At 45.1% G+C, this 22,849-nt stretch overlaps 2 protein-coding genes across 2 annotated transcripts in view; one reads left to right on the top strand and one right to left on the bottom strand.

The window, feature by feature from the left end:
- The first annotated feature begins 303 nt into the window (after positions 1-303).
- bri3 (brain protein I3) lies at positions 304-6,512 on the top strand. Its single transcript, XM_047571949.1, has 3 exons — positions 304-1,322; positions 2,617-2,725; positions 5,162-6,512. The coding sequence occupies exons 1-3, from the start codon at positions 1,151-1,153 to the stop codon at positions 5,292-5,294; spliced, it is 414 nt and encodes a 137-aa protein (XP_047427905.1). The 5' UTR covers positions 304-1,150; the 3' UTR covers positions 5,295-6,512.
- Positions 6,513-6,601: 89 nt separating this feature from the next.
- Positions 6,602-22,849, bottom strand: part of baiap2l1b (BAR/IMD domain containing adaptor protein 2 like 1b) — a 30,371-nt gene continuing 14,123 nt past the window's right edge. The window contains exons 7-14 of the mRNA XM_047571948.1: positions 20,144-20,296; positions 19,846-20,001; positions 19,356-19,470; positions 17,879-18,089; positions 13,942-14,004; positions 12,884-13,112; positions 7,563-7,609; positions 6,602-7,474 (exon numbers count right to left, since the gene is read on the bottom strand). Coding sequence (XP_047427904.1) covers positions 7,402-7,474; positions 7,563-7,609; positions 12,884-13,112; positions 13,942-14,004; positions 17,879-18,089; positions 19,356-19,470; positions 19,846-20,001; positions 20,144-20,296 — 1,047 coding nt within the window. The 3' untranslated portion in view covers positions 6,602-7,401. The remainder of the gene's footprint in view (positions 7,475-7,562; positions 7,610-12,883; positions 13,113-13,941; positions 14,005-17,878; positions 18,090-19,355; positions 19,471-19,845; positions 20,002-20,143; positions 20,297-22,849) is intronic.

Genomic DNA, 22,849 nt, shown 5'->3' with positions numbered 1-22,849 from the left:
AGACACGAGCAAACAACAACAATTATAATAATAATAATAATAATAATAATAATAATAATAATAATAATAATAAAGTCTTCAGAAAGGCAACGGAGGGAAATGTTTCCACAAAAAGTTTACATAAAAAATATTATCAAACTTGTCAATCTGCAAATGAATTGTGCATTTTCTCAAGCTAAAAGAATATATGAAATAAATAAAATCAGAAATGGACTGGGGCAGTGACCCTGAATACCTGAAGCCTCAGTCCAGAAGAGGGCAGCCCTAGAAACAGCTAAGATACAGCACAAAACCCCCGAAACTCCCAGGCCTCTGGTAGAAGGATGTTTTTATTATCATTATTTTAAATCGTTTGCGTTTTATTTACATGTGTTTTATAAACTTACAGAGCGTTGACCTCTCCCGGCCACCGTACGTTTGAGGTTTAGGTCACTCAACTCGATTATTATGCACATTAAACACTATTCCCAAAGGGAGCAGTGATGTAACTCACTGTGTAAACACACTTAGGCTCAAAGTAAGAGGCTGTGCACCAATGCACACGGCTCGAATGATTTTTATCTTCGACGTGTTGTCATTAAATTGGACCGGTACTTGAACGCAACTTGTAACCCGTCCCGCTGCGTTTGCTGTGCAGCCTCTCTACAGAGGTGCACTGTGGCTTTAAGAAGCCTTTCACTGCGCAGAGGCGCTACAGCAGCTCATCACATGATTCCTCTCTTGTGACAATCCAGACAGAAAGGAAAAGCCTCTCCGACTTCCAGCTGAGTTGCAAGGCGCTGTGATGACAGACGATTGTTGTTTTGGTGCCACGGGACCAACTTCAAGGCGGAAAATGGAGTTAAGTTAACGACCACCAGACAGACACAAGAGCATTCCTGTCTTTAAAAAAAAAAAAAAAAAAAAGTGGACGCGGGGCTGGACGTTTGAGGTTGTTGCGCCGCCGGGGACAAAGTTGGCGCATGGAGAGGGACGAAGTTTCATTTTTGCGCAGCGTATTTTCTTTGTTTTTGTCGCCCCGCGCGCTGGCCAGACTCGCGCCGCCTTCCTGGTAGCGAAAGAAAAGTAGCCCGAGTTCAGTTTGGAGCATTTGTTGTCGCCGGAGAGCCGAGAGCAGAGAAACCGGACAAGTTGGACGACGTCGGGTGAGATGGTGGACAGCAAACCTCTTCTCCAGGACAGACCTCCCGCCTACAACGCCGTCCCGGGGGCGTATGAGTACGGCCCGCAGCAGCAGCAGCCGGCGGCGGCGGCGGCGGCGCACGGCTATGGAGCCATCCCACCGGCGGCCCCGCCGCCCTATCCGTACCCCGACGGTGCAGGCGAGTAGCCCCGTTTTACTCAACATTTGCCAGAAAGTGAAGTTACCTAACGGGAAGAGAGGAGTCACTCCTGCCAACTTCCGTCTTCGCTTTAAAGGGAATCTTCCCCCTTTTTTTTAGTTCATATTTATATATAGTACTCCTAACAGGCGCGTTTTGAAACTATTTTGACTTTAGATAGGTACAACCGTGGGGGACTAATTAGTTTAGTTTATCAGGCGCTTCAAGGTTGCGCATGCGCCTTACGTCAAAACAATGTCTGTTTATGACAACCTTTATTCCCTAACCTCATTTTCGCATACATTTAGATTAGGGTTCAAAGGTACAAGCGTGATAAGAATATAACTTAGTCACGCGATAACGTTACGACGTCAGCAAATCGTTCAGCCTTTGTTTTTTTTAATAGGAAGTAAATCGACACTCTCTTAAAACAATGGCCTATGTCTTTTTTTTCTTGGACAAAATTCTTTAATAATAAATATCATGTATTCAATATGTAGTTCAGTTTTTTTGTGTTGAAACCTGAAATAATAATAATAATAAATTACTTGGGCTATTATTTTAAAAGGCTGTCGAAATGCAAAACGCTGTAGCTGGTGCTGCTCGAGCCCCTGGGCCTGATCCGTGTCCCTGCCTCGAGTGGGCCGGAAAAGCAGCGAGTGCCTCGAGGAAGTCTCCGATCTCGTTTCTTGTAATTGCGTGCGATTTCCTGTCTGCCAAACCACACGCTTCTGGTCTCCTCTCTGGTAGCACAAAAATCCGCTGTAGTACCTGAATGAGTCGCCTGCGCTGGTTTCTGTGGAGGGTTTTAGTCACCAGAGGGGAGTCACCTGACTGGGAGGTGCAACAGGTGCTTGTGATCACTTCTGCGTGGTTACGGGATCAAAGTTTAGTGGGCCACGGGAACACGGCGAGAGAAGTGGACCTGTGGCCTTAATTTGTCACGGCCTGTTGAATGGACTTTTCCAGATATTTTATATTTGTAGTAACTTGATTATATATATATACCTCTGCTTCAGGCGACTGTGCCCTAATTAATCATGTGTCCATCGTCCCATAAAACCTCCCACGCACTCCCTCACAGGCCAAGGCCGAGTTTTATCTACAAAATAAATAAATAAACAAATCAAATAGTTTGAGGTGACCTCATACCTGAGCTCAAACTTCATTAATCTCATCTTAAATAATGTTGTGGAATTGTAATTTGAATGCCGATTGTTCACTTTTCTCCCTGATGTCCTCTGAACCGTGCGGTAAATTTTAACGCGTGCCATCTCCTTTTCCAAACCTGCAGGGTACCCGTCAGCCCAGATGGCCCCCGCCGTCTCCCAGCAGCCCTACCCGGGGACGTACACCATCATCCAGCCCTCCGTAGTGGTGGTGGGAGGCTGCCCCGCTTGCAGGTGAGGACACACGAACGTGGCGAGAGTGTCGTCAGCGGAGCGTAAACAAGCGGCGTCCAGCGTTTAGGCACAAAGGTCAAATCACAGTCCGGCATCACAACAACCCACTTCACCGACGGATAAGATCACAGATTAATACGTGGACAACGCGAGTGTCCCGTGGGAACGGCTTCCTCTGAGCCTAATGTAAGCAGCGCCGGGAACTGTACGTGTGTAACGCTGAGCATGACTTTCTGTTTTCGACGGCGGGTTTCGCGTTAGTTTCACAGTAATGAGTCAACGTCCTGTCGGTCAGATGATTTCAGCCCGAGACATGTGACGGGGGCCAAAGGTGGCTGCGGGACACGGTTCACGTGGATGTCAAGCAGAAAGAAAGAGGATGTCTCTTTCTGTGTATTTCTTTTTTTCTCTGCAAATTCAGCAGGTTTGGTTGTTGCTGCGTGGTGGATATATAAAAAGAATAGTTGTGTTTTTTTGTTTTTTTTTTGCTTTTACACGAAGTGAAAGTTAACAAACTTTTTATTGCACGCTCAAGGCCGCTCAGTTTTTCCGTCCATCACCGTTTACAGCTCGCCCACATGATCTGATTCCAACAGGGCGACTCCAGACAAAACTGTCCACGCAGAAAAACGGGCGGGGGACGTCCCTGCTGTCTTCCAGTCAGGCGAGGTGTCATACATCATTACAAGCATCGTTTAGCTTAAATCAGATAGAGGCATAAATCTAAAATATCACACATACTTTCATTTCTCCTTTTTCATTCCCGTCTGTTAGTAAAGTTCATGCGATCACTTTGCCTCCAAAACACTTTCCTGCTAAAAGCAGAAAAGACATGAAGTGCGTTTCAGGTACAACCAGAAATGTGCAAAAAACAAATATGGTGACGGTAACATTTTGAAAAACTGACTTTAACTTTACGAGAGTTACAGCTCATTCATGAAACACCTTTCAATGGAAACACGTGTCGAAAATTCAGAAATATCACGTTTATTTTGCAAAAAACTGTAGTGGAAGCGCAGCTAGTGACAGTTTGTGAGAACGGCAGACATCAGCCGCAGTTTACTTTGAACGCCTGCACCGTTTCTAAACAATCCGGGAAAGGTTTCGTAAAAGCTGGTCAGCGTTTGCGTCACCCGTCTGGCTCGGGTCAGTGACGGCAGCAGTTCTTGTCACCAGCGTGCAGATAAGCAGCAGCACAGGCAGCAGCAGCAAACACTGTCATGTAGTTCTAAGTCTGCGTCGCAGCAGATTGATGAGGGTAATCCACGGCTCTGTGACACGCTTGCGTAAAATTACATTCAAGCGTCGACAAAAGTAGCTTTTCAGTGCTTTGGTTGATTCCCTCGGGGGCGGGTTTCGGTGGCCACGCTGGGCGGCGTGCTGCAGTCATGAGACCGCGGTTAACGCTTTGTTCGCCGCCGCTTCCAGTTAAAGCTGCTCTGAGAACGAGCCGCTCGGAGCCGCGACCAACGTCTGGTGTGAAATCAAGAGCATGAGCCAGAAGCTTGGGACGATTCGGAAAACATCCGGAATTGTCCGGATCTGGAAAGAAGTCAGGTGACAACCGGTTTAACTTAGAGCACGAGTTTTTGTCTGAGGAGCTTTGGCCACTTCTTTAGGACCACCTTGCTAGAACCTAGTTGGACCTTCTTCTGGTTTCTGGCTGCAGAGTTTTAACAAAACCCACTTGATGCACCAGCACAGCCCCAGCCTGAACCCTTGATGCGAGGCAGGATTTATCCGTGCTCTCATGGATTCCTTGGTTTTATCTGTTGCAAATTGTAGCCCGAGTTCCCTGTTCCTAGCTCAGTGGATGTTTTCTCTTTTTCCAGACCCGTTCATTCTCTGTAAACCCTAGAGTTTATGTGTAGTTGAAAGTCCCGGTAGATGTTAGCCATGCCGCGTTCAAAGTCAAACTCAAAGCAGCCAAACTCCAATGCAAATGCCATTTGCATCTGCTTTACGGTTCCCGTAAAGCAGACTTCGGAGAATGTGACTAAACAGGTCAGGCGCGGGCTTGTGCTACAGAACGGGAAGAGATGGCGGTCGTGTTGTTTTCTGATGCAGGTCGAGGCAGAGATGTGAGGATTTGTCGTGCGTATTCAAATCAAATCAAACTGTCCAGGTCTAAGCACGTTTCTGCATGTTTCTGCAGGAATAACTTAGCTATTTAGAGTTAAAGGCCTGCTTTGAATGGATTTTTAAAGTTTATTGTATTTAATAATACTAATTACCTTTTGTTTTTGACATAACACTCAACGTGAGACACACAGGAAAAAAAATGGTGCCACACATCAAGAGCGTGAGCTTTAGGGTTGTTTTTTTGAGTCGACACAAAATGAATTAAACGCGTAACGAATCCGTCTGGGTTGCATTTCCGACCAGAGCTAAACGCGGACAATCGTCGCCGTTTTTTTTTTTGTGTGTGTGTTGCAGAGTGGGCGTCCTGGAGGACGACTTCACCTGCCTGGGGATCCTGTGCGCCATCTTCTTCTTCCCCCTGGGCATCCTCTTCTGCTTCGCGCTGCGCCAGAGGAGATGTCCCAACTGCGGCGCCACCTTCGGCTAGAAAAAGGACCAAACTACGGCCCCGCGCTTCTACTCCTCACACACACGCGCACAGACACACACACACACACACACACACACACACACACACAGACACAATCCAACATTCTGTTTTATTTTGCCACATTTTCTTAATAATACACATTGCTGTCGCCATCCCGTCACGTACGGCGTATGAACATAATCACCACGGATTATGACTTTTTTTTGTTGTTGTTATTATTATCGTTAGAGGCACGTGTAGAAATCTATTCTCGTCTCGATAGCAGATGATTTATTGTAGCGTGTGTCGAGCGTCCAGCTGTCGTCAGTGCCTTCACTACACGCAGCGATCGTCAGATTCCACCAGTCCTCATTTCTTCTGTAGATTCCTTCACGTTTTGTCCGAATCATAGACATTTGCCTGATTTTTTTTCTCCTTCTCTCAGTGCTACTTTTTGGTTCTAATCCTGTTTAGTAACATTGCACCCAGAGATCACTGATGAATTTGCTTTTTAAGGAAACGCAAACCTTCCTTTCGTTTTGTTTTTTTGTTGGTTTTTTTTTTTTGCCTCACCTGGAATAACACAGAGAACATGTTAAGGATAAAGCTGTGGAGCTGCTCCAGCTGTGGCGGCGGACTGTCGTCGGGCAGAAAAGCCTGCAGCGTTCTGCCTGGTCTTGTTCGTAACTTCTTCTTGGGGCCATATTTGCACTGACCGTTCTGTCTGATGATACTTCGCCGGGCTGCGCTGTCACCAGGGCCGATGCAGACCTCAGGAACACGTAATCTGAAACGCCCTCGACTTCGCAGCCTCGAACACTGTCCGACGTCGGACCCTTCTCCTCGAGCTTCGGGGGGGGGGAAACGCATGCTGAGCGGGAAAAAGCCGAAGATTTCTCTCGATAACGTGTGGATTTTTATCTTAAATAACGATACTCTCTGACAAGTCAACCCACCCCCTTCCCTCCCTCCCTCGTTCCTCCCAGCCAGACAATCAGTCGAGAATGTCCACGTCCCTGTGTCCGCGGTATCTCCATGTCTTCCATTAGAGCAAGATGTTATAAAAAAAACTGTCCACGGGAGAAGAGAAGGAGATGAAACTGAGCGGGAGGGGTTTAAAAAAACAATTAAATAAATCTTCTCGCTTTAGAAAACACACTACGCACGCTTATGATCGGGGTTCTTTCTTTTTATATGAGTTACTGTAATTAAATTGAATGCTACTTATGCTTTTGACGTCTTGCCTGACTTGATTTTTTTTTTTTTTTTTTGTTGTTGTTAAAAACACTCAAAGCGAGCACAGATTGTTTAGCGAGAGCCTCAAATTGAAGAAATAAATCTTTATTTTTCATACAGCAAATGCCATTAAGGGTGTAAGGCCAAAAAATAAAATAAAATAAAATAAAAATAAAAGCACAAATGATTGCACTGTCAATATAAAGATGAGGCGATCGTAACGACTCGTATCCGCAGTGGGAAGAAGAATGCGACAGGTGAGTCATGTTTTACAGCAGGTTTCGTCATCACGGTCCCGTCTCCACACTACGAAAACAATTAACTTGGATAGCGAAGGACAATATATCTGCTGTGCAAATGTACACACATGAGGGGTATATACAAGAGGAAGGAGATCGGCGCCTCCTCGCAATCTTTGTCGACACAGAGCAGAGACGTGGGCGCGAGCGCCTGGAGGCGAAGCGCACAGGACGTCCTCCTGCTGTTCTATGGCAACACAAAAGATTTCCAGCATCGACGGCATAAATACATTCAAACACGCTCGACCGTTTCTACTCATCCGTTTAGTTTTCATCCAAGTGCAGGTACAAATGTGGGCGTTTCAATTTTAAATCTCACCACCACAGACGGAGGGACAAAAATAGACATAGAAACATATGACATATATATATATATATATATATACATCATAAATATATCATAAATATATGAGCATCTGTTCAGAAAATAAAATGGTCCCAAATCACTTCAGGGGATCCCAGATTCAAATGGCATTTCTTTTTAGTTTTTTGTTTTTTTCCCATCCGTACCAGAAGAAGCTGGAGGAGTCTGAGGGCTGAAGCTGGGCCGCGCGTCCCGTCTCGATTACAAGGGGGCGGGCGGGGACGGATCAGATGACGGGCGCCGAGCGGTCGTTGGTGACGGTCGGACGTAGCCTGACTGTGGCGAACGGGTTCCCTCCTCTGTGGAAGTGAGACATGAGGGCACGTCTTTAGAGACCAGACGTTTTTTTTTTATGTTTTCTTTCGTGTTTGTGTGTGTGTGACTCACGCGAGGAAGGCAGGCGGAGCTCTCGAGACTCCATTAGACTGGACCAGCTGCGGAGAAATAAAAGAGTTAACACCATCACACCCGAGTCACAAGACCAACACTATGACACGGTTTGTCGCACAGAATGAAACCATGACGCATGCGCCAGGATGGAATATCCAACTGGCAAGTGAGCGCACATGCGTTTGATAAGCGCTATTTCGACACACGAGCGCGTCTCAGGCTGCTGGACGGGTGGATGAATGGACGGGCTGGAAGTGCGGGAGAACAATGCGGCGCGTCGTATCACGAGACGGCGCGCGGAACCTGGATCTTCTGGAAATTCAAGTCAGACTCCAGCTTTTGTGTGCCACCGCGTGTGAGCAGGCACTCGGGGCGGAGTTCACCACAGAGGACTTCCACACATGCCCTGTAGTCTGCTGGACACATTGGCTCTTTTTAACAGAAAAGTGAACTGAAGCTTAGAGGTGGAGGTTATGGTATTCAGGATTTGTTTCAAATAACTAACAGAGCTGTTGATTCATCTGTGTTTTCACTTCGGAGTTTGAAACAATACTTTGTTTCTATTATTTTTGACGACCCCGTCTTGCCGGTGGCCTCGGCTAAAGAACAGGAACACATGTGAACGACTACTTTCCTTACGTTGCTTCAACATTAGCTGTGACAGTCATGAAGGGGGATTGAGAGCAGGACTATTATAGTAGAATGCATTCATTTCCACTGGGGTACCTAATGTTTTGGCACGACATAGTATTTGCATATTTTTGAAAATTTGTAGTCAAATTAAAAAAAAAAAAAAAAAAAACTTATCTAAGATCTTACCAGGTCCACAAGGAAGAATCAACCACAACAGCTGCTTGTAACTGTACAATTTAGCTTTTAAAGTGTAAAATGCACCACAAATTGAGAAAAAAAAAAATACAAATCGAACTTTTTTTATCCAAAAGAAACAAAGCTGAAACACAGATGACTGGACTTAAATAAACCCAAGAAAACCTTTGGTTTGTTTCTTTGTTGACTGAGAACCTTCGCAGACCTGACCACACTATTCTTTTTATGCAACGGTGACACATTCACATCTGCACGAGAATAACAACACACGTCACACACCACTGAGGTGACGGGTAAGACAGAATACAAAGAAAATGCACCCGCAACCCAGTTGCGCAAACATGAAAACACACGGAGAACACACTGACACACTCTGCCTTAGATTTGAAATGTCCTGCAGCTTTCAACGTGCAGTTCCCCAGAGAGTCCACAAGAGGTCAGAGCTGGACTGAGGTATTAAAAGACTGAAGTCAGACTCAAGTGTAGCTTCAAGTCCATCTCAACTGTGACCAGCGTCATTTCCTACAGGATCCCAACAGTTCAACATCCGTACAGATTACGAATCACACAGAAACAATCATGGCTGAAAAAGGGGTGAACCTTTTCATTTATATGGTTTCTTATCTAGTAACTTTATATCCAGCAGCAGCATATGATCAACATTACAGCTCAGTCTTCACCTCAATCTACTGCAATTAGCGTAACAACCACCTTTCCTTATCCTTTACTGATACTCAACTTGGAGGTCAAATACTTTCTCTGCAGATCAATCTCTCAGACTCACTCTTTCTGCGTGTTCATATCCGTTTCTCTCCTCTAAATATTCATTCCAGCCATTATCCTCTTCTCTAAACAAAGCGCCAAACCAGCGAGGGTGCATTTTTCCCTTGTAGTGACAGAACATTCCTGGGTAACCCCACCTACCCAGGCTCTTGTCGCCTAATCTAATCTACACCAACCTGCATCACATGAACAGATTCCAGCGAGTTCGCCGGCAGCAAGAGAGTGAAAGAATGTGGAAATGGCACTGTGGTTTAATGCCCACTGGCGTAATTAGCAATAAAAATAAAAGTGTTTGCACCTATCGCTGCAGAAATAACACACTTCTTTCCCACTCGCCCATATTTGTTCGCAGCTAATTGCTAATAAATGGATGAGGCGTGCATCATTACAGCAATAATATTTGCGAACGCCGCAGCCGCAGATGACTAAACTAACTCAAGGCACCAACGCACAGCCTCAGCCGCCCACTCGCACCGAACATAAACCGGCAGAGTATTAAAATCTTCAGCAGCACCACACAACTTTTTTTTTTCCCCACACGCAAGTCTATTCCGGGATCCGCGCATGTCTTTGTGTCTAATGGAGAGCCGTACCGAGGGTTCGGCAGTCTCCAGGAAGGAATAAAGATCCACGGACGTGCCCCCGATTTATTTTGGAAACAGAGGGAGGGATGGAAGAAAGAAGTGGTGAGACGAGAGTTCAGAAGTTGAGATGAAGAGACAAAATAAGAGGCTGAAAGAATGAGGAGAGCGACAGAGAGGGATTGCAGGTATCGGTTTCACTGGGAGTGGAACGCCACCATATAATACGGAGCTGGAGATAGAGATGAGCGCGGCGGATGTAGAGGCCTGATGGTAGATACACACTCGCTGATACATGCTAATAGCCGGCCCTGCTACTGCCTGTGGCTGTGGACCAGACGAGTGGTAAATAATGAATACAGGAAGGCCATCTCACAATTAAACCTCCACCTGGGACGGTTCATTTTATTGTGTAGCTTCTCTACTTCCTCTTGTTGGATCTTCTGCTTAGACTTGAGTGGTTCTGGGTCTAAAAATTTGCTAGAATTTTGCTAGCAGAAGATGGAAAATATATTTACTTCTCCTGTCAGTGGTCATAATGTTACGCCGCACGTTTAAACTAAAGTGTAGACTTACAGGACAAAGTTTAAACCATGTGGCTTAATTTGACCACATCACCCAGTATGTAAATTCCAGTTAATATGGTGCGTTTGGGTTTAAATTGATTTCGGGAAATTTATCTAAATGAAAGCACTGGCGTGGGTGGTTTTATTTTTTAGTGGTGAGAGAAGCTATTGATGACTGTATAATCTGGCACTTCCGTTTATGTGCGAGCTCACACGCAATCAAGGCAGTGTCAGTGCCATGTAGCACAGCGAGTATGTAGATATGTGCAAATGTTAGCAAACTTAGAGAGGGCATTTGGCATTTGACCCTTGTAAACCGCAACTCATTTACATCGAGCCGGCAGTGCCAAACTAAAAAGCTTTTGTAGATAGCAACCAAAACATTAGGAGAGACTTTGCATGAGATGCAAATTTAAGATCATTTGTAGCTGCAGGAATGGGAGATGTCTGATATAATATGATGCAGCTCTTCTGCTTAAGATCCAGGAAGTTTGGTTTGTCATCATGCGGACGGTCACCCGGTCTGACCTGGACCACGTCCTCGTGTCCGTGTCCCAGAGTCGCTCTCTCTTACATACTGAAGCGCTCCCTACTTGAGACCCATTATCGGTACAACAGGGATTACTGTAACAATAACAACCTTCACAGCTGTGCCCTGCAACCACGTGACAATGAGCACTGAGAGACAACAAGACGGATTTTAGAGTACAGCCAGCAGGATAACCTTTGTTTTATTTAAGTCCCCAAACACTGGCTTTCTCTATCAGTCTCAATCTAATGTGGTTCTTCAGTCTGATTTTAAGTTCAATTACGGTCATAAAATCATCCACGTTGAGAAACTCCTATCACTGAGGGGCAGAGGATATATATATTTTTATATACGTGTAATTAACCAATCATGCGGGAGCAACTCGGTTAATTTAGACATGTAGATGTGGTTTGTAGAAGTTCAAACCGAGGATCAGAATGGGGGAGAAATGTGACTTTGGATGTGGCTGTTGGTGCCAGGCGGGCTGGCACCACATTTGGACATACGCCTCCTGGTCTGACGAGTCTCATTTTTTGAGGTCAGAATTTAGCGCAATCAACATGAGAGCGTCCTGCTTTGCAGCAACAGATCAAGCTGGTGCTGGTGGTGTAGTGGTGTGAGGGATAGTTTCTTGTCATTTAAATTTCCACAGGCTTCCTGAGCATTGCTGGTGACCATGTCCATCCCAACCTCTGCTGGCTATGATGACACATCATGCTAAATCAGTTAAATCATCTTGAATGAGTTTCTTGAACATTTCAGGGAGTTCATTTTCCTCATATGGTTTCCACCATAGGCCGTATAAATATGAACGGCTTAACAGTTCCTCAAAAGTGAAGCCAAAGCAAGTAGAGCTTCCCCTGGTGACTGGCTGCAGTATAGGTCATAAGCTCCGCCCCTTCCATGTTAGTGGATGGGAAATAAAACATTAACATATACGTCAAATGAATAAAAGGATGTTTTTTTCATTTTAAGTAGTCAATATAATGTTGATGCTTGTTCAAGTGACAAATTTTTTGTATAAGTTTAGTTTTAGTTTAGTTAGAAGCTATAGAAACAGGATGTGAAATCACATGACCACCAGTTGCCATGCCAACTGTTTGTAAAGCTGTGCTGTGTGACCGCTGTAAAAACTATTTTTAAAAATAAGTTCAGTGTATATTTTCTTTTAACTTTTGAAGGTAGAGTAGTATTAATTAAACAAAAACGCGAGTGAAGCTGGCGGTTATCGAGATCACGGCTCCGCCTGGCTCCGCTCACAGACCGTACTACATAGAGTCTGGCCCCAAAGTCGCAAGATGGCGCCGCCTGTATCCCTGGGAAAATAGCATGAGTTCGGCCAATGCAAGTACAGAAAGTGGGGATGTTTTGTCCATATTTATATACAGTCTATGCTCCCCACAGTCACCAAACTGCCTTTGGGACATAAAGAATGGGAGACTCACATGATGGATGTGCAGCAAATCTGCATCAACTACGTGATGCTATCATGTCAATATGGATCAAACTCTGAGGGATGTTCCCGGTTGACCCAGCAAGGTGCACCCCTAACCAGCGCTTTCAGTCTGCGCTTGTGCAGACGGTCCCTGTCCCGGTGTCCCAATAATTGATTTTTATTGTCTATGTCAGCCGACACTGAGAGTGCATCAAGAGTGTGGTCGGGTTTCCAGGGCAGACATACAAAGCGCATCTGACACCACCGACACACACACTCACACACACACACACACACACACACACACACACACAGTCATCAACAGTCAAGATAAGGCTGCACAGCTGAGGGTACAGTAGCCGTGCCGCAGCAGGTATCAGGTGAGCCTCACGGCGCCAGTTGTGTCACGACACTATGACATCGCCATACCGGCACAGCAGTGAGTTCAGGCACAACACAACGGCTCAAACTTATATTTAACAACCATCTTGAACCGCTAAACTGCACAAGCCGTGACATTTTACACAACGCTTCCAAAAGCTGTGAGAAGCTCAGATGGATTCGCATGAATTAAATATCCCCGCCCACTGACTGACCGTGCTGTTGTCAGACAAAGAGGACGAGGCTGCAGAGGGTGTGGGGGAGTGCCGGTGGTGGTTATTTGCGGTGACGGTGTTGTTGTACAGGGCGTTGTTCTTGATGGAGTTGCGCTGCGGGAGGTTGCCGTAGTCCGCCGGGGGGAGCACCATCGTCGCCTCGTCCGTCTCCGTGTCCTGATGGTGGAGGTTGACTACACTCCTGCTGCGGTACGGGGCGGCCGGCTCACTGTGGAGGAACGGGAAGAGGCGGAATGAAGAACGGGACGGCACGGAAAAGGCCACGTATTCACACTGATTAAAGACTTCACATGGGTCTCCTGGAATTCGTACATGTGGCTGAGTTTTCATCTTGAAGTGATTTAGGGCTGGATGTTGAGTTCACTGAATTACAAATTAGACAAAGGTTAATTATAAAGTTGATGTCAGCCTCATAAGGGTGACGTTAAAGTTAGGGTTAACGGGTTCAGACTGGTCACTGGAAGTTCCTCAAAAAGGACAAAAAGGACAAAGATGTGTTTTAGCCTTGTTGTGTCCCCCGGCGCTGGTTATACTTTAAGCTTAATGTTTCCGTGACGGATGGTGGTTGGCCCGGCAGCCTCTCTGTGGGAGGCGCAGCAAATTAAGATCTAATAAATGAATCCGACGGGGTTTAGTCTCTTTGAAGAAAGGCCCGGGGTCCACTCTTCCAGACTTCCCCCCTCCCTCTCATCAGCAGCAAAATCTAGTCATTAGCGCACAACAACATCCTGTTTCCTGATATTTCGCTGGGCTCGTATGAAAATGTTGGACTCGTTTCAAAAACAAAGCACTGAGGGCTGCACAGTATTCACACAATCAAATCATAAGTTAGTTTTCATCATAGGCGACGCAATATTTAGGAATGACTAACGACGGCAGGAATCAAAGGTTGAGGGAGGGGAGAGTCACGACGGGATTAGAAAGGTCATCACTCAAACGGGAGTAACTAGAGGAAACGCTGCCAACAACGCAGCCGGCCGCAACGTGAAACCTCCTCGTGTGTGCGAGAGCGGGGCCGGAATTCGGAGTCTCCTTACCTGTTGTTGTTCGCGAGCGGCTCGGAGAACGTGCGGCAGTATGATGAAGGGAACCAGCCCCTCCTGAAACACAGACACAAACGAGACGAGTTAGGGGTGATTACATGCGTGGTCCCTCTCAGCTCTCACCCAGCTGCTCTCCATTCATCTCTGACACAGAAACCAGAATAAAGGGAGAAGGAGGAAGTTAAGCATGATTTTGCGTTTTCCCACACTGACAATTGTTGATATATATATATATATATATATATATATATATATAATGTAAGTATAGGGTTATTGTAGTTTGTTGTGTTGTTGCACGTACAGAATAAAAGTCTATTACAACTGTGTGAGCAAAGAAGACGCCTCTGATCAGATCCATGTTGTTATAAACAACTTCAACTCTCAAGTGCTCACATGACATAGATGATTAGTTATTTTACTGTCCATTAGTACTTAATCCAAATGAAAACAGGGTATTTTCCATCTCTTCTAACGGGATTAAAGAAAAATAAAAGGCCTCTTGAGCTGGAACACGATAACAAAGAGTTTGTTTGGAACTCGGATAAATCTTTGTGCCGGTTTAATAAATGAGTCAGCGCCCCGGCAGGAGTATCCCACAACACAAGCTCAGGCCAAGGACTGCGTGTCATTGTACGGTCACAGTTGAGATTATTCGTAATCAGCATGAAGTCAGTCGGTCTCTCCCTCTTTGTGGGTAAACGCTAATATTTGCACATGCGGCTCGGTGAATAGGGCTTTGTGTACCTGCGATAAAAAAAAAAAAAAAAGACTCTCAAGAAGCGTAGAAGCACACTTCTCTCGGTCACACTAACACTAATGACTCCATTTGTTTATTTAGGCGCCGGTTTCCACCGAAAACACGACCGTTACCGCTGGCTACCGAGCGGCTTTCGCTGAAACAACCTGGCGCTCGTGAGAAGCTCAAGGGCAACTGAGAGGTTCCGATAGCTGAAGGCGCCCACTTTCCCCTGCTGACTGCTCTCGGACGAGAAAGCACAACCTCTAAGGACGCTGCTTGGATCATAAGAGAGCAGAACCAAATATATAATATATATATAATTAAGATGTCGCCGTTTGCCGCACTGTAAAAGAGTAAGGAGTGAACCCTAAAAGCCACCTACAACTAGTCGCAGCTTAGCCGAGTGTCCACGCTGACACAGTTGCCATGGTTGTCGCGTTGCTATGGTTACTTAGCCCGACTTGCACTCGCACTGAGAAACGGAGTAAAAATGGCTGCTGAGATGAAGAAATAAAAATCAAATTAAAGAAAAAATAAAACTGTCTGAGCTCCACATTGAGCGTGTTCTTCAGCACCATCACTCCCTCATGATGCATGATGCAGACTCATATTTACAGCACAGTCAGCAAGTTCTGTCTCTACATACTCTATGTATTTGGTCTTACAGGCGTTACACATTTTGGTGCAACAGGTTTTACTTTCCCTCATTTTAAACCCAGTCTGCTCTTTCTGCTACAGGTGTATGTGCAGCTGGTGCAACCTGGCCCCAGGTGTTGCCTGCGATACCCTATCAATCCTGATAGAGGACAAAAAAAAAAAAAAAAGCAGAAAGCCTTTGATGTATTACACAGACTGAACCTGTAGGCACTTCAGCTCGGCCCTCCTGCAGCAGACAGGCGTCAAGACCGAAGTTTTGCTAAGTGGCAGCCTTTGAAAGCAACTCCAGAATCATTCCCTTTGCCCTTGAGCAGAGATTTGGACGTACAGGTGCTGGCCAGTAAATTAGAATATCATCAAAAAGTTGAATTATTTCAGTAATTCCATTCAAAAGGTCAAACTTGTATACTGTATACTTTCCTTCCACACATAGTGATATATTTCAAGTGTTTATTCATTTTCATTTTTATTATTACAACTGACAGCTAATGAAAACACCAAATTCAGTATCTCAGAAAATTAGAATATTCTGAAAAGGCCAATGAAAAAAATGTTTTTTTTAGAAATGTTGGCCAACTGAAAAGAATGAACATGAAAAGCATGCGCATGTATAGCACTCAATACTTAGTCGGGGCTCCTTTTGCCTCAATCACTGCATTAATGCGGCGTGGCATGGACTCGATCAGTCTGTGGCACTGCTCAGGTGTTATGAGAGCCCAGGTTGCTCTGATAGTCGTCTTCAGCTCCTCTGCATTGTTGGGTCTAGCGCATTGCATCTTCCGCTTCACAATACCCCATAGATTTTCTATGGGGTTAAGGTCAGGCGAGTTTGCTGGCCAATCAAGGACAGGGATACCATGGTCCTTGAACCAGGTACTGGTGGTTTTGGCACTGTGTGCAGGTGCCAAGTCCTGTTGAAAAGTGAAATCTGCATCTCCATAAAGTTGGTCAGCAGCAGGAAGCATGAAGTGCTCTAAAACTTCCTGGTAGACAGCTGCATTGACCTTGGACCTCAGGAAACAGAGTGGGCCAACACCGGCAGATGACATGGCACCCCACACCATCACTGACGGTGGAAACTTTACACTGGACCTCATGCAACGTGGATTCTGTGCTTCTCCGCTCTTCCTCCAGACTCTGGGTCCTTGATTTCCAAAGGAAATGCAAAATTTGCTTTCATCAGAAAACATAACTTCAGCAGCAGTCCAGTCCTTTTTATCCTTGGCCCAGGCGAGACGCTTCTTACGCTTTTCTTGTTCAAGAGTGGCTTGACACACGGAATGCGACAGCTGAATCCCATGTCTTTCATGCGTCTCTTCGTGGTGGTTCTTGAAGCGCTGACTCCAGCTGCAGTCCACTCTTTGTGGATCTCCCCCACATTTTTGAATGGGTTTGTCGTCACAATTCTCTGCAGGGTGCGGTTATCCCTAGAGCTTGTACACTTTTTTCTACCACATTTTTTCCGTCCCTTCGCCTGTCTGTTAATGTGCTTGGACACAGAGCTCTGCGAACAGCCAGCTTCTTTAGCAATCAACTTTTGTGTCTTGCCCTCCTTGTACAAGGTGTCAATGGTCGTCTATTGGACAACTGTTAAGTCAGAAGTCTTCCCCATGATTGTGGAGCCTTCAGAACAAGACTGAGGAACCTTTTAAAGGCCTTTGCAGGTGTTTTGAGTTAATCAGCTGATTAGTGTGGCACCAGGTGTCTTCTATATTGAGCCTTTTCAGAATATTCTAATTTTCTGAGATACTGAATTTGGTGTTTTCATTAGCTGTCAGTTGTAATAATAAAAATGAAAATGAATAAACACTTGAAATATATCACTATGTGTGGAAGGAAAGTATACAGTATACAAGTTTGACCTTTTGAATGGAATTACTGAAATAATTCAACTTTTTGATGATATTCTAATTTACTGGCCAGCACCTGTATTTGCCAGGTAATTTCCCGCAACAGCAATGAGGATCAAACCTGATGAATGATTAAAATTCAAAAACACACTTCCAGTGGCTTCAGATCAAATCCCTGTTAAAGAAGTCAGACATCAGACACCTGAGAGGGGGGGGCGGGGGCGGCGGGGGGTGTTTGCTTGGTACCAATCTGTGTGGGGGAGCAGGTGGTCCTCTAAATTTCTCCCTCTGCCTCTCTCCAGTCTGCCATCATAACTTCCCACCCTCAGGCCATACTTTACTTTGATTTCCTTATCATTGAGCTTTTCCAGCTCAGGCAGCGCTTGACAAACTGAGGGCTGCGTGTGTCCGTACACACGTACACACTGAGCCTAACAATCAGGCCGGGGACTATCTGGGCAGTTAAGACGGTGCAGTCGCGTTAATCACCTGACTCCTTGTGGATGACGGAGCATCTTTGCATCTTTGAAACACTTCATCATTTCCTCGTTGTCACTCGATGATTCGTTAATGGCCCGAGACACAGCTTGAAGTGAGGGCGCGTGCGTCACAAATTCAATAATGAGCAGCGCGGCGCGCGCGCATCCCTCCCCAGATGTCAAATATTTGTTCGAGTCTCACTCACTTCCCGTTCTTCTCCAGCTCGCCGTACATCCATCCATCCCTCTCGTCGGGTATGAGCAGGACGATGACATCTCCCTCGTCGAAGCTGAGCAGCGTGCTGTTGTTGCCGGCGGTGTGAGGAAAGATGGTGCGCACACGAGGCCTCTTCACTATATTGTTGAGGCCCGTGGCGACAGACACGGACCTGGCGAGACTGTTGTCCTCGCCGTGGTCTGTGGGGACAAATGGAAGCAAATGAAGCGAGACAGCGAGCACACATACAGACTAGACTAGTGAATCTAGCTCTTTGCTAACAGGGCTGCAAAGCAAACTCTCGAAACCTTGTAAACTGACTTCATCACAGGTCTTATATATTGTATTTTTATTTCAGGTTTCATCTTCTTTCAAAGTCAAAAGACTTTTTCCGTTTTCAGTCTCACAGGCTGGTTGCTGCGGTGACAATGCCGCATGTAAGGATTTCATTATGATTAAATGACTCCATCACATCAATTCTTTTTAAGGTCCAAACTAATAGAGCTCATGTTCACTGCAACAGCACAAATAATGTACAGTGCCACAAATAATTCATTACCACCTACCATCCAAAAACTTTTTAGAGATGGAAAATTTTAATTTTAAACTTCCACAGATAACGCAGAAGAATGAGAACGTTTTGTGTTTCCGTTCTGTGGTGTTCAATTGTCAAATGGGTTACAGACACATCACACAGCAACGCTCAGACCTGATGAAATTAAAATAAAAATGTATGAAAATATAATACTATTATAATAAGTGTGGCGTAGAAACGATTTTCCTTTTGTAAAATATGGAAGCATTTATGTTAAATAACTAACGGAGAAGTGGTGGGACCAGATAAGTTTTTGCTAGTTTCTTCTATTTTTTGTCCTTTTCTTTGGGATATATTGGAAATAAATAAAGCTCAAACCAAAATCAAACTTAAATCTGATCACAAGCGGCTTCTCGAGCTGCTGCATTTGAATGCCAGCAGTGAACTGACGAACTGAAAGCATTTCACTTGTTATCGGATCAAGATGCAGGTTAATGTCAGAGCTGTGAACAGGGTCAACTATGGCAAAAGGAAATAGCTTTAGCCAGACAGTTTTACACATATGTAGTTAGAAACCAAACCAGTGGACAAACTTATCATTTGAGTGGATGGTGGTGTTAGATGGATGGTTTGATCATAGTTCATCCACTGGGGACTATGAATTTTTGTACCAATTAGCTGAATTCCTCACCAAATAGGACAGATTTCTGTAAAGATGAAAGGGCAGCGGAATAGCCAAGAAAAATACCTTCTACCCAAATTCAAACACAAGTCTCTGTTATTATTCCAGGCACGATAATGATAAAATTCCAATTCCAGGAAATAACAGAAGGTTATTGCTCTGCACTCCCTGTATTGCAAAGCACCAACCTGAAGCCACGACGGCACAGGAGGACGCGACAAACCAATGCCAAATGAAATGCCAAAATACCTGTGCTGTTGTTGGTAGAAGCGGTTACACTGGAAGTGTTGTTCTCCTGAGTGAACATAGTAGCCAGAGGGCTGGTCTGGGCCTTCACGGTGGGGGCTTGGGGAGGAGCTATGTTCTGCCAGAGGAAAATAAATAGGAATGTCAGGAAAATGGCAAACGTGTAAATGTAACGTCACGACAAGTACAGCAGCCTCTAAAAAAAACCTAATGTAACATCAGGCTTAATGAGCTTTCTTTTCTAATTTAAACATGGACTTTACTAGATAGAACTGCAGGGGAACGTATTTGTTTTTACACAGTAGATGAGCTACAACTCACTTTGTAACCTCATCATTCACATCTTCACACTAGGTAATGTAGTTATTAGGTTTCCATTACTCACTAATGAGTTATTTTCTACCACAGCACTTCAATAAAACAGAACATGAACTACACAACATGAAACATTCCTAACGCGACATCGAGTCTTTGATTGTGCCTTTAATCATACCAGACTGTGTCGTGACGGGGAGGGCGAGGGCAGCGGGGGCATGGAGACGGCCGTGCGCAGCCCCTCGATCATGGACAGCACGCTCTCCGGCATGACGGTGGCGTCGTTGCACTGGTCCTGCCAGGTGCTGATTTTTGCCGTCAGTATGTCTCTGGCCTATTCAGCAGCCGCGGAAATAAAAAAAAAGAAGAAAAAAGCATGACACGCTGTGACTCAGGAATGAGTAACGCATTTTGGCGACGTGTTAGGCTTTTTGGTCGGCGGCGGCAGGCGTTTCATCGAGGGGGAGCTGTCGTACCTTCTCGTGGAAGGAGGCGAACTGGTAGGAGAACATGCAGTGTTTGTCCACGAGGAAACAGAAGCGTCTCTTCTCCTCCAGCAGGGCCTCCTTGCAGCCGTCTGCGACGAACGACTGCATGTCCATCTGACGGCTCGACAATGTTTCCAGACACTGAAACGACAAACCGGCGATTTTGACACAGCTTCAAAAAATTTAAAAAGAAAAAAGGAAATTTGCATTGGTCAGAATCAAAAGGTTTGGTAATAAACTACATTCCCCATCAGATCATTGTCTTATCTTGCCAACACATGGATCGCAGCAACGTAGCTCCTTTTATTGTTCATCTACACACAAACCCAACAAGGCAAATTGCCATGAAAGGAGCGGGTTTTTTTTCTGAGTTTCCTAATCTCTCCTGTGCAGGGGAACGGATATTGTTGGTTAGCGGTATCGTCAGACGCTGCGTGGTTGGTGAAAGGGCCGAGCAGCAGGATGATGAGGAGACAACAGTCATAGGAAGGGTCCGTCTTATCTACCCTGACAGCCTGGGAAAAATCATTTAACTTTACTGAAGGAAACAATGACAAACCCCTGATGCCTCCGACGTTTATCGCGTGGATTCAGATTTACGGTCGAACATCTTCCACACAGAGGCGTGATAAACGACACGCTCAGAAAACTAATGACTAATGAACGAGCCAGATTGTCGTAATGTCGTCCTGTAGCCCTGATTTCTTCAGAAAGCCGCTTGTGAGATCATTATCTGGTAATCCTCAGATAACTGGCTGAAACTGACACGCCTGTAACGGCTATTAATACAATAGCACACGCCCTCTTCTATTCACCTCTTACAACCGTCTCAGTCTAATAAGCACCGATGGCTTATTTACCAGGAAGCTTTGTTAGAGCAAGTGCAGACAAATATCCACTTTGTAGATATTGTTCTTACTTTACCAAGATAAACTGTATACATATCTAACATCTACATTATTACAGTTTATCCAGCGTGGGTTAATTATTTTTGTTGGGATCCGTGTGGGGCAGGTGATCGATACGGACCGCGATGAGCGACGGCATCGTCTTTGTCTAGTCGGTGTGGTGTGTCTGCCTAAGCAAATGAGAAAGGAATGCCAAAAACGTCCACACAGACCCATCCGTTCATATCTGCTATTCCTCAACGCGCCGCGCTGTGATAACAGGGTTACCTTTGTGGCCACACGGCAACAAACAAGCGCATGCAAATTCATGAAGGAAACACGCACACCTACACAAATGACAGCGAAAACACAAGTTCTTCTTGTTGCTGCTCATTAATTCTGCCTCTTCCTCTCCTTTCCTGCGTTCCGTTTAAACAAATGATCATCGCGAGGGAACGTTACGCAGCGCCGCTGTCAACTCGTAAATGATTTGAATCCGGCAAAAACTCGCCGGACCACCCGAATCTTATTTGATTATTGAGTTTGCGGCTTCCAGAAAGCAGGCTGCAATTTGCCACAAAAATAATTTAGTTTCATTCGTTTCACTGGATTCTCTTTGTCTGCTCCGAGGACCCGTGTGAAAGTCTGCCGGTGCTTTGAGTCGTATACGTATAACACTGTCGGCTGTGTGCTGCAGCTCTTCTTTTAAAAACATATAAAATAATTTTACATGAAATCTCTGTGTTTTTACGATTTTATCACAAACGTAATGTCTCACACCAGTGAATCTAACCTGAACCGAGCACAATTAAGGTAATTACAGACAAACAGAAAACAGACCTTGAGTCTAAGCAGTAGGCGGCACAGTATCTACCAACAAGTGGATGCGGGGGAAAAAAAAAGAAGAAGGAAAATAAAGGGTGGGGTGGGGAGCGAGAAATGCTATTACAACACACGTACACCCTCCAGATCACTTTACATCTGTCAACACTGCAGTGAGCCTGTTGCTATGGACGACTTGTGTTTACCGAGGACTATAGGTAGGAGAGAGCGAGGGACGGCACCAGGGAGATAAGAAAAGAACAAAATACGAGCTTAAATCTCGCTCTTCCTTCTCTGACATGCAGGGAGACAAAGGAGCTCATGCAGAAACGTTTTCTTAATCATTTGTAGAAAAATAAATAAATAGACGGCTTCTCAGCAATCCGGCTGATGAATGACGCACTCCAACAGACCATAAAACATTAAAAAAGGACAAAAGCAGCGGCAAATCCAAGGGGTTTATATGCTTGATGTAATCAGGATGAATGGAACTACATTATTTCTTTGGCTTATGGAGCCTATTTGTTAATCCAGTCACTATAATAATGTGATATTCATGAGTTTTTCTAAGTTCCTCAAATGTAAAACTTACATGAAAACTTGTTTGTACACTGGTTCCTGCACGAGGCTCGATGGTCCCTGCTGTGTGTCAATCTTGACGACTTGCAGAAAGTCAAACTTGTTCCAAACTTAACTTCTTTTTTTTGACAATTGTGTCAGCTCCTCCATTTTACCTATTGATTTTTTTTTCTGTCTATTTTCTGTTCCATCTCTGTGGTTTTAAAGAGTCAGATGAATCGTCTACGACGCTGTAAGCTCCTGATTCTACGTGTGAGCGGCAAGTGAAAACCCTTGACCTTCGAGGGAATGAGGGAGGGAGAGAGGGAGAGAGGGAGCGAGGGAGAGAGGGATAAGGAAAGGAATGGGAGCAGATTACTGAGAACAAAAGAATAAAAGACGCAGAAGAGAAGAATAAAGCATGGGA

The sequence above is a fragment of the Mugil cephalus genome, chromosome 20 (assembly GCF_022458985.1).
Source record: "Mugil cephalus isolate CIBA_MC_2020 chromosome 20, CIBA_Mcephalus_1.1, whole genome shotgun sequence".
Taxonomy (NCBI): domain Eukaryota; kingdom Metazoa; phylum Chordata; class Actinopteri; order Mugiliformes; family Mugilidae; genus Mugil; species Mugil cephalus.
Note: the sequence above shows the minus strand (reverse complement) of the source record. Positions and strands in the feature narration are given on the sequence as shown.

Bases quoted from the DNA above. Each gene is read 5' to 3' on its own strand.
- bri3 (XM_047571949.1), top strand. From the start codon at position 1,151: ATGGTGGACAGCAAACCTCTTCTCCAGGACAGACCTCCCGCCTACAAC. The intron at 1,323-2,616 runs GCGAGTAGCCCC...CCAAACCTGCAG, and splicing joins TCCGTACCCCGACGGTGCAG to GGTACCCGTCAGCCCAGATG. The intron at 2,726-5,161 runs GTGAGGACACAC...TGTGTGTTGCAG, and splicing joins GGAGGCTGCCCCGCTTGCAG to AGTGGGCGTCCTGGAGGACG.